The sequence below is a fragment of the Diorhabda sublineata genome, chromosome 6 (assembly GCF_026230105.1).
Source record: "Diorhabda sublineata isolate icDioSubl1.1 chromosome 6, icDioSubl1.1, whole genome shotgun sequence".
In the NCBI taxonomy this organism is placed as follows: Eukaryota; Metazoa; Arthropoda; class Insecta; order Coleoptera; family Chrysomelidae; genus Diorhabda; species Diorhabda sublineata.
Window position 1 is genome coordinate 22,523,640 of NC_079479.1, and position 16,393 is coordinate 22,540,032.

General features: G+C 33.5%; 1 protein-coding gene across 1 annotated transcript in view; it reads right to left on the reverse strand.

Annotated features, from left to right (window-relative positions):
• The window catches only part of LOC130445512 (alpha-1,3-mannosyl-glycoprotein 4-beta-N-acetylglucosaminyltransferase B), a 64,022-nt gene extending 63,244 nt beyond the window's left edge, over window positions 1–778 (reverse strand). Inside the window, exon 1 of the mRNA XM_056781168.1 lies at window positions 269–778. Coding sequence (XP_056637146.1) covers window positions 269–380 — 112 coding nt within the window. The 5' untranslated portion in view covers window positions 381–778. The remainder of the gene's footprint in view (window positions 1–268) is intronic.
• Between the last annotated feature and the right edge of the window lie 15,615 nt (window positions 779–16,393).

The following is a 16,393-nucleotide window of genomic DNA, read 5'->3' on the forward strand; positions in this document are numbered from 1 at the left end:
ATTCTCAATATGAAATATTTTATATAACAAAAGTACATTTTTAAAACAATTCACAACTTTATATCGTAATTGAATAAAAACCATCAAAATTTATTAACATAAAATTTTGTTTGCCAATTTCAATAAAAACCGCAAATAATAACAATTATGATATAATATGAGAAATTATCATAAGAATCGGAATTAGAACTCATTTAAATACCATACATAGTGTGTTATTCAATAAATAAAGTAATGAATTAATAAGCAGAATAATGTAATACTTTACCTGGTACAGACAGTATAACAAATAAACAAAATGGCACAAAAACAATTAGCACAAATACAAAAAAACAATTCCGTTTTCTCAAAGACGACATACTTAGATTCACTATTGTCATGATTAAAGGTTAATCACAAAATAGTTGTTTATCCTAATAGCTGGTAATAGCAGCTACTACAACGACATGACCCGATGTCAAATCGAGAAATACCAACACGCGTTGTTTTATAGATATTATTGAATGTCTTTTATTCTCGATGCGGGTATGACTAATCATAAAATAGCGGTATATATATTCTTATATAAAGGTCGTGTAGTGGAAACCGACACGCGGCCTCAGTTGCGAGTTGAATCCAGTGTAGCCAAAGAGCTGTAAAATGCTGTGGATTAGAGAAATTCTCTCGAACATATGTCTACTAGTAATTGATATGGTATTGAGATTAATTAAATCGAATGTTTGCATAATAATATTACGCTCATTTGTAAATGTAAATAATTTGAATCAATAAATATACCAGGACGTGTTGATTAGAAAAGATTTCGAAATTGAATATTAAAAATTACAAATTATTTAGTTTAGGTTGCATACGCCCGATTTCCTTGAAATTTTAGTATGTTGTGGGGAAATTTATGCTGATTAATTTGATATATATATATATATATATATATATATATATATATATATATATATAAATTATTCCTTCACATACTTTTTCAAGGTTGAAAATTTAGATAGGTAAGATTAAGTTAGGTTAGGTTAGGTTAGGTTAGGTGAATTGGAAAAGTGCCAAAATCGCTCTGCTTAGAAAAAGAGAAAAGCCACTGGCAACCCAGGATCATACAGGCCGATATGCCTACTAGACGTTGAAGGAAAACTGTATGAACAACTAATCCTCATACAACTGAACGAGCTAGCGCGAATTGGAAGTCTGTAAGTCCGACAGTATGGTTTCAGAGAAGGCAGACAGAGGAAGCAGCATCGTATACAAGTGTACACCGAAGAATATGTGCAATGATCACACTTGACTTGAAAAATGCCTTCAACAACGCATCCTAGCAACTCATTCTTGAAGCGCTGAGGAAGAGAAGAATAGAGGAGAGCCTAATTAGCCTCATAGCCTCCTATTTGTCCGAAAGATAAATAGTTCTAGAGGCGGAAGTGTTGGATTCTACCCTGTGGAACATTCTCTACAATGACCTCCTCGAGCTTAAATTACCTGAGGAAGTAACATTAATAAGGTTCGCAGACGATGTGGCAATGGTCGTAGTCGCCAAGGGAGAAAATCTTTTGATGACCAGAGCAGACACAGCTTTATTAAGAGTGACTGAATGGATGAAGCAAAGGAGGCTGAAACTAGCACCAGAGAAGAGAGAAGCAGTTCTTTAAACTACCAAGAGGAAGGTACTACCAATCCAGCCAGAGTCAAAGAAGTCAAAATCAGACCAAGTAAGGCTGTGAAATACTTAAGAGTATGGTTAGATTCAAAACTAACCTTTGCGATGCACACAGACAAGATTGTGCAGACACAAGGTAGAACGGCAACAGCTTTAGCAAGGGTCCTACCCAATCTCGAAGGACCAAAAGCGTCGAACATGTGTTGTGCAATCGCAAATGCTATACGCAGCACCGATTTGGTATCCAGCAGTTAAAAACCAAAAGCTGAAGCCAAAGCTTACAAGTACACTAAGAATTCTGCTATTGTGAGTATGTAGTGCCTATAGGACCATCTCGGTTGAAGGAGTGGGTGTAATTACAGGAGTTCCACCCATAGACCTCCTAGCGCAAGATCGGCTAGAACGACATCAGGGTACAATTCCTAAAGAAGCCAACTTATAGAACGGTGGCAAGATAGATGGAACACTGGAACGAAAGGTGTACTACTTGATGACACAAGCTTTACCTGGACACGGCTGTTTAAGAAAAAATCTCTTTGAAAGAAACAAGGCGGACTCTGATACGTGCGGTTACAGCAGCGAGGTGGACGATACGGAGCATACGTTGTTCTTGTGTCCCAGATGGGAGGAAACCCGAACTGAGTATCTGGCAACAACAGAAAAAGTTTGCAATGCGGCAAACATAAAGAGATGTCTTGTCAAGTCAGAAACCAGTTGGAAAGAGATCTACAAAGCTGTTAGAACTATGGTAGAAACTAAAGAAAGTGAGGAAAGTAAAATGGGCAGATAAATAACCCCACAGACCACCTCCGCACTCAAGTAATGCGAATGGTTCGAAGTCTAGGGGGGGGGGGGTTTAGTCGGTAAGAGTCCGACGCTGCTTCGGTTTCCGAGGTTACTGTACACGAATGTGGCTTCGTAAAGGATTTTTTGTTCGCAAAGTTGAAAGCCGAGTTAAGGGGTAGAAGATTTAGCGGCGACGATGAAATTGAAAATTTTGACTCTTAAAGATGCATCATATGTTTACAGTGCCATAGAAGTTTTAGTCAGACTTTCTAAAAAATGTGAATATATTGAAAAATAATCATGGACCGCGCTAAGTACATAACAAACCATCTTGAACAAAACACCCCTTACAGCTTCTACATGTCTCTTTAACGATTTATCCATCACTTTTATAGTGCGTGGCCCATTAGTGTGTGGAAGTGCAATAACTTACTTAAGATAAAATATACAAAAAAAAATTAAATAAAAGTTGTTATATTTGCACAGATACACATTTCTAACGTATTTTGAGGTATACAGGATGTTCAGCCTAAGCGTGTCAATATGAAGTGAATTTTTTTTAAATAGGACTCCCTGTATATTAGTGAGAAGTAACTAAACTTGTTTGGTAAAGGATAGCTGAAATGTCTGATCAGTAGAAGTTTCGTTTGAAAATATCAATAGTTATCAAGTAACCTGTAAATTTTACATTTTCATAGTTTAAGTCAGATTATTTATTATCTAGACGGATTACAAAGAATAAGGAAGCAATTGATGTCAAGAATTTTCTGATACAAGAATTGACAGATATGATTTTTGTACTGGATGCCAGTGATAAGAACTGTTAACTTGTACAAAGGATTTATCAACTGGTATTGTAGCTTACCCTATTTATTTTATTACAGTTTTTAAAGGTACAAAATTACTGGTTTGATTTTGTCACAAAAAATAGAAGTATTTTAAACGTCGTATTCAGTGTTTCCTTGTTAAAAAGGTGAATGTTTTCAAATCATAAACTAAAAATGCAATTTTCTTAAAAACAGTTAATTTTAGAGTGTACATTATCAGACTTAATTTGAAGGGATAAAATAGTTTTATAAGATGGTAAAATAATATACTGCCTATAGTTTATATATAATATAGTTTTTGCTAATTGAAATCTCCTGAATTAATGCTTATCTAAAAAACACCCCGAACCCCAAAAGAAACTTCCACTCTGTTCAGACATTTCAGCCATCCTTCACATATGTAGTTACCAAACAAGTTTAGTTACTTCTCATTAATGACGTTTACTAGGCACCATTTAAAGTGCACCAATTTTCGTCAAATCTTCATATTTTTCGCTTCAACTTGGCAACGTCATAATTTATGGGAAAAGAAAAGACAGGGCTTGATGCAGAATTTTACGTTAAATCGATGGTAAGCAAATACACGGGGTTCCTATTTAAAAAAACTTCACTTTATGTTGTCACGCTTAGGCTGAACACCCCCTGTATACCTCAAAATATTTTGGAAGTGTGTATCTGTGCAAATATAACAACTTTTATTAAAAAATTTATTTTGTATATTTTATCTTAAGTACGTTATTGCACTTCCACACACTAATGGGCCACACCGTATAGAAATAACTGGGCACGGGGTTAACTACTGTTACCATACAAACAAGTCATTGTCAAAGTTACGAAAACTCTTTTATTTAATTTTTTTTCTTGTAATTATTTATTTTGTCGGGTTTTATGTACCACCTGAAATAATAATAAGTACCACTAGAGGTACACATACTGTAGTTTGAAAACCGCTGTTCTATGGAATATTTTCAACTGAGTAAATTAGTTATCAGTAAATTCTACATTAAATTTGCTTATTCCGCTCGTCAGAAGCAGAAAATATATGAAGGCTGAAGCATAAATAATCTGACCTATAACTACGATCCGTAAATTTATACTGTAAAAACTTCAGACCACAAAATCTAATTCATTCAATTAATGGATTTACTCGACCTGTGAAAAACTATAGGTAATTCATTAGGATTTTACAGTATATATTTATCTTTGTTGTGTGTCTAATTAACACGAGTTTACTTTGTATGGAGCTTTTGTTTCCTTGCTAATAACATAAACAGTTTTATTACCTATTATCAAACAAGCTGCGTATCTACATTGTTTACCAAAATTCCTACAATATATTAATGTTTGTCTATGAATTTTTATATTGGAAAAAGTATAGTTAACAACAGGTATATTACCTCGAAAAACTGTTAAATACAAGCCGAAAGATACAAGGGCTATACTGAATGTAGATTAAGACAATAGAAGATCTAATAGAAAGTGTTTCAATAGAGGAGATGTGAAGTAAATTTAAGTATACACTAGCGGTTAAGAGTTCTACGCACCAAATCATCCTTTATTAAATTTCAAAATAATACACTTTAACAAGTTCCTCTTTTTTATTGTCAAGCGAAAGTCGAAACGGTGCCTTACAAACCGAAAATAAGTGTCAGTGAGTGCGACAAGTAAAATCTTGCAAGTAAACATGATTGACGACTCATGGGCCCAGAGATAGCAGCTCAGATAAGTGGACCTGACAATCTGCTTTTGAGTAGTTCTACAGTGAAAAGGAGATTGAAAAAAGCGTGAGTACTACAACGTGAAAAAGTTTGCATCTACCAGAAACTTTGGCGATGGAAAAATTTGCCTTTAAAAACTACAACCACTGAAGATAAACGATGAATATATTTCCAATAAACCGCGGTTTCAAGGGGGATCGCAAGTGTCATGACCCCAAACTGTCTTACTTTCAGGAAAAATTTTGAGGAATAATCAAAGTTGGAGCATAGTGCCGAAATTAAAGAAAGATGCAATGACTCTATTAAATTTTAACGTGTTTTTGACTCGCAAATCTTATACAGATGATATCAAAATTGTATGTGAAAATGCAAAAAATTATCAAGGAATTTTTAATTATGATTCATTTCCATCAGTCGTTTCAGAATATGAATTATGGATTGGCAGAGAAAAGCCGGAGCATTACATGGAACAGATATGTCTCATTGTCTTCTCAATACTATATAAGAATGTAATAAAGAAGTGTACTTCACCAATAAGCGTCGCTTCAAGTGAAAAAAGCTTTTTAACTACGGCTGATACAAAATTGGCTTCGAGCATCCATAGGAGAAGGACGCATCATAGAAGTCGCCCTTATAAGCAGTAATAATAGGACAGATTTCCAAGTTATTCAATGAGAAGAATGGAATTTGTATTACGAGGAGGTACCCAAAAGTAACCGAATAGCATTGCCATGGGTGGAGCTTTTGTAATACAGATTTCTGCCCCTAGGTCCTGCCTAGCGCGACTCGTCGCCAGTTCAGTGCCGCGCAGGCCGTTGACCTGCTATGTTCTGTTCGTCACTAGTGACCGTTTTTGCTAGTGCTATTTCACTGCTGCTTCGTTTTTTTATGATGGCAACTTTAAGTGAACAACGTGTCGTTGTGAAATTTTGTTTTCTACGCTGCTGAAACTATTTTAATGCTGAAAACTGCTTACAAAGATAACGCTATAAGGAAATGGCAACATGTCGATTGATCGACTGCCCAAATCAATGAAAATGTTGAAAGAATTCGAGAGCTTGTGTGCACAGATCGTTGACAGACAACTGATCAACTGTCTGAAATCAGTGGAATATCTTGGAGCTCGGTTCAGCAAACAGGTGACTAGTTCTTCTACCATGACAACTCACCTGCACACTCAGCCATCACTGTTAACCAGTTTTTAGTGAAAAATAACATATGCAACTTTTTCTTGTTTCCACGCATGTAAAGGGGCTTGAAAGGACGTCGATTTGAAAACATTAAAGACATCATGAGAAGAACGACACAGGAGCTTGCAGCCATCTCTAAAGATGAGTTAAAACAATACTTCGAACAGTGGAAGTACCGCTGGGACAAATTTATTACTGGTAATGGAGAGTATTTTGCAGGGGATAAGGTTGTTTTGTCAATATTTGTGAATATATAGCATTTAAAAGATAATTCCGGTTATTTTTCGGTACCCCTAGTATAATGTCGAAAAAGCCTATTCAATAAATGATTCACGTATAGTTCTTCCAATATCAATTACAAAAGACAGTTATGCGAGGAACAATCAATATTTCATAAATACACACGGCACTCATACCGAATTAAGAAATGGAAAATAATGCTTACTCCCCGTATAATATTCGGTGAACATATAACAAACCGACAGTCCACGTTTGATGAGTGTGTGACAAAATTCATTATCTCTACTGTTTACCAATGAAAACATCGAACCGTAAACATAAATGCATTTCTATTGGCCGAAGCTGTCGAAAGACGTATGTACACAATTTCAACAGTCTGCGATAAGCAGTGGGGTTGTTTAGTGAGATACATTTAATTCATAAATTTCTTTAAATAAATAGAAATAAGGCGTTCTTTAGACCATGAACGAATGAAGACAATGAAATTGCACAGTGTAGTGAGAATAAAGACAGGTATGAATTGAATAATAAAGATTTAGATATACAAACACAGCAAGTTATTTTGAATATATTCGAATGTTTATGGGGGAAAATATTCAGCAATCTGATAATGCAATCATAATGAGAATTGCTAAATTAACTAGAGTAAATAAAATTTCCATTTATCGAGTAGTCACGAAAGAAGATCATTCACAGTACCAAAAAACATGTAAAGAAAAACAGAATCAGTTGACGAAGCTACTCAAAATTTTATACGTAGGTCAATTTATGGTTTATATAAGGAGAACAGGATTACGACGTTAGAAGTTATACAGCAAAGTTAGCAGATTATCCAGAATACAATTATACCAGTTTAGGAACATTGCGTCAAGTTTTGTCAGCCTGTGGTTTTAAACAAAACAAACTGAATAAACGGATAGCAGTAACCGAATTGTCAAGGATAGATGGAAGATTATTTCCATCATATAAAAGACTACCGAAGTTCTGTTAGACACACAATGTATCTAGATGAAACATGGTTTGACAGTCACGATGTAGTAAATTTCTGTTGAGTTGACAATAGTAAAAATTGCTATTTGATGAAAATGTAATCAGTCTCCAGAAGTGAGTAAAGAGGTTGTAGAACTTGTAAAGAAAGTTTTAGTAACAGACCACCAAGAGCTTTGCAAAAACTCTGTTGAACATGTTATTCAAAAAGAAGATGTGTATGTGGTATCACTCTTTGTAAAGCCCATCGTAATTCAATCATTCTAGTTCAGATAATTCTGACTACTATGATTATTTATAAAGATACTTTGGAATTGAAATGTTTTTATTTTCGTTTGTTTGATTTGCAAATAATTTATTTTTTTATGCTTTTAACGAAATTATTTAATGAAATTTCATTTTCCAGAAAAAAAAACGAATGGGGTACAAATAGGGTTCAGTTCACGTCTGGTACCCTATTTAAACCAAACTCCCTCAGAGGCATGTGCATTTTACTCGTCTATTCACGTTTTATAATTAAATAATCAGTTGTAGCAAGTTAACGATGTATAGTAATGATTTTTTTTAAGTTCCAAATAGGAATACAATTAAGTGCATCTGTATAAATAACGGTGTATAATGATTATAATGATTCGATTGCCTTTTAACGAATATTTTCTCGTATAAGATATACAAATTTTCAAAAGTATTTTTAGAAATAATAAATTCATAATATGAGGTATCTACGCCTATGGTAGATCAAACAATATTGTCGGCAAGGGTTTCGAACTAGTTTTTATAATCTGCAATAGATATTGGAAGAACTATAAATAGTATTATCTATTTGTTTCATTTCTTTATATTGAAATGATGGTTTTCAGTCAGAAAAAATTACCTATAGAAAGTTCTGATCACAGTTCTACTTTTTCTTTATTTTATTTCGTGTACCCCCCTTCCACCAAACTTAGAATCTGAAACCGTTTTCAATTGAAAGATTTTTTATTCAGTTTTCCTCCTAAATCTATCGTTATTCTATGACATTAGCTACTATTAAACGTAAAAATGATTTTTCAGAGCATCTCGTATTCGAATTTAAACCGTTTCACATTTCCATCGTAACTATGATGAGTTTTGGCATTATTCTAATGAGATGCAATTTCAAAGTGTCAATGCCGGCAACGCTGTTTGCATCGCAAGAGTAAGAACCACGCCTTCCCTAAGAACATTGAGTATTGATCAGTCGTCAATTCTTCTACATGCCCATAACGCTTTGCGTTTACGTTGATCGTAGAATACTTAATCATACACGAAAGGTTTTTTTTCTAATTTTGACGCGTAAACAACTAATTTAAGTTAATTATGTATGTAGGTAAGTACGTCAATAGTAGAAATGGTTTTGTTCACTACTTGCACCAATTTCAGTAGTGGTGATGAGGAATATACCAAAGATGTAAAAACGTTTTACTAAAAAATAGTTTCACTACAATGCAAACTGGTGCGAAACACCAAATTATTGGACATATTAGTTTTAAGGCCAGACTGTTGGCCGTACGACAAAAAGTTAAACGTAAACCCTTATTATTTTTTAATGAGTAATCGTTGAATTTTGATGTCAAGGTGGCTCCGAAGACACTTTTTTTTTAATTGTAATCCTCATATTTGACGCTGTAAATTGATTTCCACCAACTTTTACTTAGGTCACATTGTTTGATATGAGTAACCGTATAAAAGGGTTACAGGGTTTTAGGCAATTTCTTATATGGAAAAGGGGGACTTACAATAAATTTTTTGCGCACACAGAAGCTCCTTTTTCTTAGGGATATTTTCGAGTCCAAGATTGCGAATCCATTGTCCATATGCTCGATCATAATCTTTGACACTCATATAGTCCGGTCTATTTAGACTTTCGAAGTTACATAAATTCCCATCAGCGGAAAATCACTAAAATTGTTTAAAATACAATTGAACATAGAATTTGAATGTTTCCGATCATTTCCGTGCTTGGAAAAAATCATAGGTCAAAAAAATGTATCAATACTTTTTTTCCTACAAGCTACTGTTTCTGAGATATAATAATTCAAAAGTTGTAAAAATGTCGTATTTAACGGTTTCACCGATATATTTTCAGCAGTAAACTTTTCTTACAACATTGAAATGAACCGAGACTTGTTATGTGTATTTGTAAGAAATTTCTGTTGACCGTTTTGCTGATAATCGCGAAAACCCCATTTTTTTTACCTTTGACATTGAATAAAATTTTTTCCATACACGGAAATTATGGGGAACATTCAAATTTTATTTTCAATTGTATTTTAAATAATTTATGTAGCTTCACTCTTATTTTTTGGTCTAATTTGACGGGACTGATATGGTTTGTCATGAAAAAATTGAAAACGAGAATTAGAATCCTTACTGCTGAGTTTAATTTTTTCTCTTACTCGTCTCTGGGATACTACTAGAAAAGTGAAAAATAATTGGCGTTTACTAGGTAAAAAATTTTTGCTATCCGTATGCGTGATAAAGGGCGTTGGAGAAAAGAAGTTATGCATATATTTTACGATTTTTTTGGCAGCATTGTGATCAAATTTTGTACAAGCATGTCTTTGGAGCAGTTATAGTTTCTTCTAATGTTTGTTGAGAACGTTGTGAGTGTTCGTTATGGCTACATCGATGAGAATGACACTTCTATTATGGCGGGTTTACACCCTACATCAAATTGAACGACAAATCGTCGTTGACAAGTTGTAACGATTTGTCGAATATCGCATGTCCGTTTACACGTACCGACTTTTCGTTCAAGTCAGTCAGTATTTTCTCCTGTGTGAGGTGAATTGTGAAGTGCTTTCCAGCAATGGAGAAATTACTGTTATGGTATATGTACATAACTTGCCTTGCAACAAGTGTGAAGAGGAAATGTTAACATTCCCTGTAATAAACTTACAAAAAAGACCCTAGACCCTGGTTCAAATGGATTTACTAACCTCATTTATGTTTCCTTCTTCGGTTTCATCGAATGTGTTTTTGGAAATCCTTGCTGGTTCGACGTCATTCAAGAAATGGAGATGTTCGAAATACCACAGATTTGGTTTATAAACTTCATCACTACCTGCTCCGGATTTCAGGGAGTTGTTTATTTTGTTTTGTTCCCTTTTATATACTATTCTAAATGAGTTGATTTTTTTGACAACTGTAGATCTGTCTGCTTTTGGGTCGATCTCTTGATATTTTTTCACTAACTCGGCGTAGGCTAAGTCCTTCTTGTTTCTGTCAGAATAATCCTTGCTTTTGGTTTGCCACAAGCATGTAGAGTTTCGGTACAATTCAATGAACTCTAACAGGAACTCCCGAGAGGCTTGACGTAGGTCCGACATTTCACCGAAGCAAACTTATAATAAAAACTAATAAACAACAAAAACTTTCACTCAAAACCAGAAAATACAAAATTTACTACACTGTCTAGATGGCTTCACAACGGCAGAACTGAGGTACTTCGCTCCAAAAATAGAACTTAGGTGACCGATTTGACGGAGTCACCGTTTACACGTTCCGACTTGTCGATGAAGCCCTCCGACTTGTCGTTGCAAACCCGAGAAGTTTGTGGAAATTTGCACCAACCTTCCAACCTGGCTCCAACTCAGACAAGTCGTAACGACTTGCGGTTTACACACACCGACTTGCATGCAACGACTTATCGTTCAGACAAGTTGTTACGATTTATCGTAACGTGTAAACCCGCCTTTATACACCTATCTATCGGTGTTGAGACTAAAGTTGTCATTGGTACTTGTCTTGTAATACGGTGTATACGAGTATGGTACCAGAAGTACCCTGACCAAGGGATGGCGGTAGTTGCTTTAAAAAAACTACTAAATTAGAAAGTACACCATGCATACAGCATATGTTTCAAGTTTGAAGACGCCATGTTGTTAAGTATTTGCCAACAATAGTGAACGTTTCCAGTGAATTTGTAAATATGTAAAAAATTGGTCATCGTTATATGATACAATACTTTTATTTGAAAGCCTTAGCTCAACCAATATAGAACCTAAACTAGATTTCACTGTAGGTGAGACTGCTGCTTCGTTATCAATAATAAAATAATGAGTAGCAGTGTTTAAACGGGGTCGAACGATCTGCGAAGACCAGCATCGCATTGGTCGACCAAATACGTTGACAAATCCAGAAATGTTGAGGTAAACCCACAAAGTGGGACTGGATGATCGTCGATCGTGAGAGTACGCGAACCAACAGACATAATAAGCATTTAAAAAAGTACAGTACATCGCATATTAACTGAAAATTTAGACATGAAAGAGAAGTGTGTAAGAGCAAAAACAGCGTTATGAAGATGTTTCCATCGATATTACATTGCCTTATTATGCCTTCAACTGCAATGTTAAACAATACCGCTAAGAGTCCATTGCTCCAGCAAATTCCTTAGATGGTCCGTTTTTTGTTATTACCCTTGCCCTAGAATTTAGCAGAGTCACTTTTGGAGTACTTGTAGTTTTTCCATGTCCTTTATAATTTTCCTCTTTTCAGACTGTCAAATGCTTGTCGATGAAAAACGTTTGCATATTATTGTTGTGCTCATATAGCTTTTTTCGATTACTTTTTTTATAGCATATATGGCATCTACTGTTGACTTTTCTTGTCTAAAACCTCTTTGATATTCCCCTATTTATGGTTCCACTGCCTTTTTCAGTATTTCATTTATTAATGTTGTTAGTATTCTGTATTCGGTATTGAGCAAACTAACACTTGGGACTTCCTCTCTTCATTATTGGTATAATCAATCTAGTAGATCAATCTCCTGGCATTGCTTCTGTTTCCCATACTTTTTCTATGATCTTGAAATTTTGTATCTTTAGGTTATCTCCCCATATTTTATTAATTCATTCACTATTTAGTCTGGTCCTCCTATTTTATTTGTGTTTCAGATTGTAAATAAAAAAATCAAACTCTCCTAGTCATCTTATAAAGTGTTAATTAGAGAGAAAGTTGAAAACACGTCATTGAACTAGAAACGTTACCATTACGCAACTGGTGTCTGTTTACACTAGACATTAATAACCAATCGCTACTGAAAAATATCTTGTTATAATGAAATTTCACTTTTTTCGCTACAGTAAAACGAGTTGTGCCAGTAAAATTGTAATATTGGGTGTGTTTATGCTCCGCGATCTTAGCATATCATGTGCAGAATTTCGATTTACCAATTATACCATTTGAAATATCCGAAATTGATCATAAGAAATCAATTGGTCTTATTAATGGGTCAGCAGTAGTATTTTTTTATTAATGGTTGAATTTTTCAAGCAAATATCTGTAGAACTGGGAACATTTTATGAGCAAAATCATTTTTAGTAGTAATAAGTCCATTTTTGAGCATTTATCACTGTTCAAAGGTTATTCGCATATTAAAGGTGCAGTTAGCAAAAGAACAATTAGAAAAATTAAGTGAAGATACATACGTGTTTCTCATGAAGATGTATTTCCAATACGCATGCTGTCAATAATTTGATTATGACGTTTTTCGTCAACATTAAACTAGGGTGTTTATTGAGTTGGTATTGTTTTGACCTTTTTATAAACTAAGTGACTATCCGCGGTCTATCTATTTGAGTGATTTTTTTCCTTTGTATTCAAGCCAATCGCTTCGGCAGACGATTTTTTTTTAATTATAAATCGTATTTCTTCCAATGGGATATTATCAATATAATGATCGGATTTCCAGTGACGATTAATTCTTAGGAATAATAAGTTGATTTTTATATTTGAGCCCATTTTTGAAATCAATTTTTTAAATAATCGGACATGACAAACGTTGTTTTCTATTAAAAATTTGCTTTCAGTTCATTCTCGAAACACCTTAACAAGTTTTGCTGAATACAGAGTCATATTCAACTCGATTTGTTACAGAACCATTGTTGTTTGATTCGATAGAAAAAGTCAGTCAAGCAAGCTGTAACGTGCCATTCGACTTGTTACATTTTTAATATTCTTTTGTATTGTGGCAGAGTAATCACTTCTGATGTATTTATTCTAACATTCGAGTTTTTGAAAAAATTAATTACCATTCACTCCATTCCTGAATTTCAATAAAACCTCAGAATACGCTGTACAACAGGTTGCGAGCTCATCCAAGGATTAAGCCGATACACCACAAAGAAAGATACCAACCCATTTAACTCCAACGTCTGCAAACGAGCATTTTACAAAAAAACACAAGCAAAACTCAAAGACCGACCATTTTAGTAGGTTAAATATTAAAAAATCTAAGTTTTTGGCTACTCCCATCGTTCTTTGTATTTGACATGTAGAATTTAAAAATAAAAGTGTTTAAATTCACAACTGGAGAAATTTCTACTAACCTTTAAAAATCTAAGTATAGCTACGAGTGTTCCAGTGTTCAGCTAGTGTTTTCTTCAAGTTTATTCTGCAGATTTTTTTCAAGTTCTGTTTTTGTATACAACAGCATCATGATTAAACCAATACAATGGATAGATAATTCCTTAAACCATTGATGATGGAATTCGACAGTATATCTTTTAATAAAGGGCAAAATGTTTCTTAAAACACTGGTTTAGACTACCAACTTCATACCGCCTTTTTCCACTCAATTTTGGTTACTTTAAATACACTTTTATCAGCAGGTCGCATTATTAAAAAAAATCTGTTATTTTAAATATCCCTCAAGGTCACGGAACCATTTTCGTAAGTTTTCTTCTGTTTTATACTTCATGATAAACCCTTCTCTTCTCTCTCTCTCTTCTAAAGAGCACTCTGAATGATCCACGCCATTTTTCTCCAGGACGTATTCAAAAGATCATTTTTTGTGGGGGAATCCACATTTTTCTAACTCATTAATCTAGTTAATTAGTTTTATTTCTTCGTTTGAAGTTGGCACTGTAGCTGGACCTATTATTCTAGGTCATTTGTTCTTCACGTTTGGATTTTTTCCAAAGCATTTCCTGGGTAGTGGTGTATTAGTCTTTTCTTAAGTGTAATTCTGAGGAAGGTTTGAAAAGTGTCTACATACCTAATAATACTGAACTTACAGTGGTTGACTACTGAATTCTATAAATTCACTGATTGGCCAATTAGCATAAAAGGCAGCTGACTATTGGTTATACAAACTCAGACACAGTTTTAAGAGTAAAATTATAATCCAGAAAGTGATCTTTACGAACATGGTAAATATGGACCTAAATCGTAACATTTATGTAGTTCCCAGTAGTCGGCCAGGTGGCTGAGTATAGAATTTGATATGTATTTCAGAGCCAGTACTCAGCCATAGCCAAATTGATTGTTTTGAACAACTTTATGTCGTTTATATCATTGAAATATTGAAATAATACGTCTATACATTGATCTCAAGTTATAGCACAAAAGAAAATGCATTTTTTTGCCGATATACACTAACAATGATGAGTGTCTACTATAGTTCACATCAAGGATTTTTTAATTTGTACTCATCCATCCAATCTTCTCACCAAACTAGAAACTCCTACATAAACAATTTTTAGATTGTGTTCATTAAATTTTTGGATGACCACCGGGTGGTAGGAATTTATATAATATATATGCTTCTAAATGTTCATGATTTTAGGTCTTTTCTGTTTAAAAAATTCGTTTTTTTCAATTATTTTTGAAAAATTGACGTTTCGACTTAACTTCAGTCTTTATCAAACTAAGATATTGAGACTGACAATTTGCGTATTTATATAAATCAATAGAGCACCTACATCATGAACATCAAAATAATAATAAAATCAAAATAGAAATTTGTTCTAATAAGAAAAATTATTTTTTTCTCATTCCTTTCATCTCAAATATATAGCAGTACATAATCAATTAAATTATTTGTAATTTTATTATAATTTACAAAACAGAGCTATAAATTTTATTTAAATTATTCAGGTCTTTTTTTATTAATAGCTTTTTCGTTTTTATGAATGTGAACCATTTCTAAAAATTCCCTTTTTCGTGTATTAGATTCCGATTCAAGAATTTTTGAATCTTTATAATTGAATTCATGTTTTTTTAATATTTCATGGTTCGTTAATGCAGTTCTATTTTTTTATCGTATTGGTGACCTCTTAGTCTATTTTCTAAATACTGAGATGTCTGCCCTATGAAGACAGCATCACAATTAGTACAAGGCACTTGATATATTATATTACTTCTTCTATTTTTTGGTGTTTTAGATTTTAGTTTAGTGAAATATTTGGATAACGTATTATGTCCTTTATGACATATATTAATATCATATTTTTTAAAATAATTTGATAGTTGTTGGGAATGTCCTTGTACATACGGTAAGGAAAAATGTTTTATGTTTCGTTTCTGTTTTGTTTTTTAATCGATAGTAGTATCTGTTTATACTTCTCTTGAATATGTTGTTTATCATTTTTTCCGGATAATTATTTCCCTTCAATGCAGATTTTGGGTTTTGAATAGTTAAGCCTCTAAATTCAGGATCTGATAGTTGAATAGATCTGTCAGCCAAACTTATTATCACTGATCTTTTTTGGATGACATAGGATGACACGAATTGAAATTTAAATATCTTGAGTATGTACCAAGTTAGTTTCGGATACCATTCTGATCTTATGTTATTGTTAATTTTATATAATGTGACATCAAGAAAATTGATTCTATTATTTTGCTCGACCTCGATTGCGAATTGAATTTTTTACTTATGTTTTCAATTTGATTCTTTGGTACGACTGTAATGCAATCATCTACATATCGGAGAAAGAATGAAATATTTATATCAATTTTGCTTAGAACAGTTTCTTCAAGATCTTCCATTACTAATTGTGCTATAACACTTGAAACGGATGCCCCTGTAGCACAACCAACAATTTGTTTGTATTTTTCATTTTCATATTTGAAATATGTTGTTGTAAGTGTGAGTTCTATTCAATTTTTTAATTTTTTCTAACATCATTCGTTAAAAAGCTGGTGGCTCCCAATTTAATATTAATTGTTCACTCCATCTGA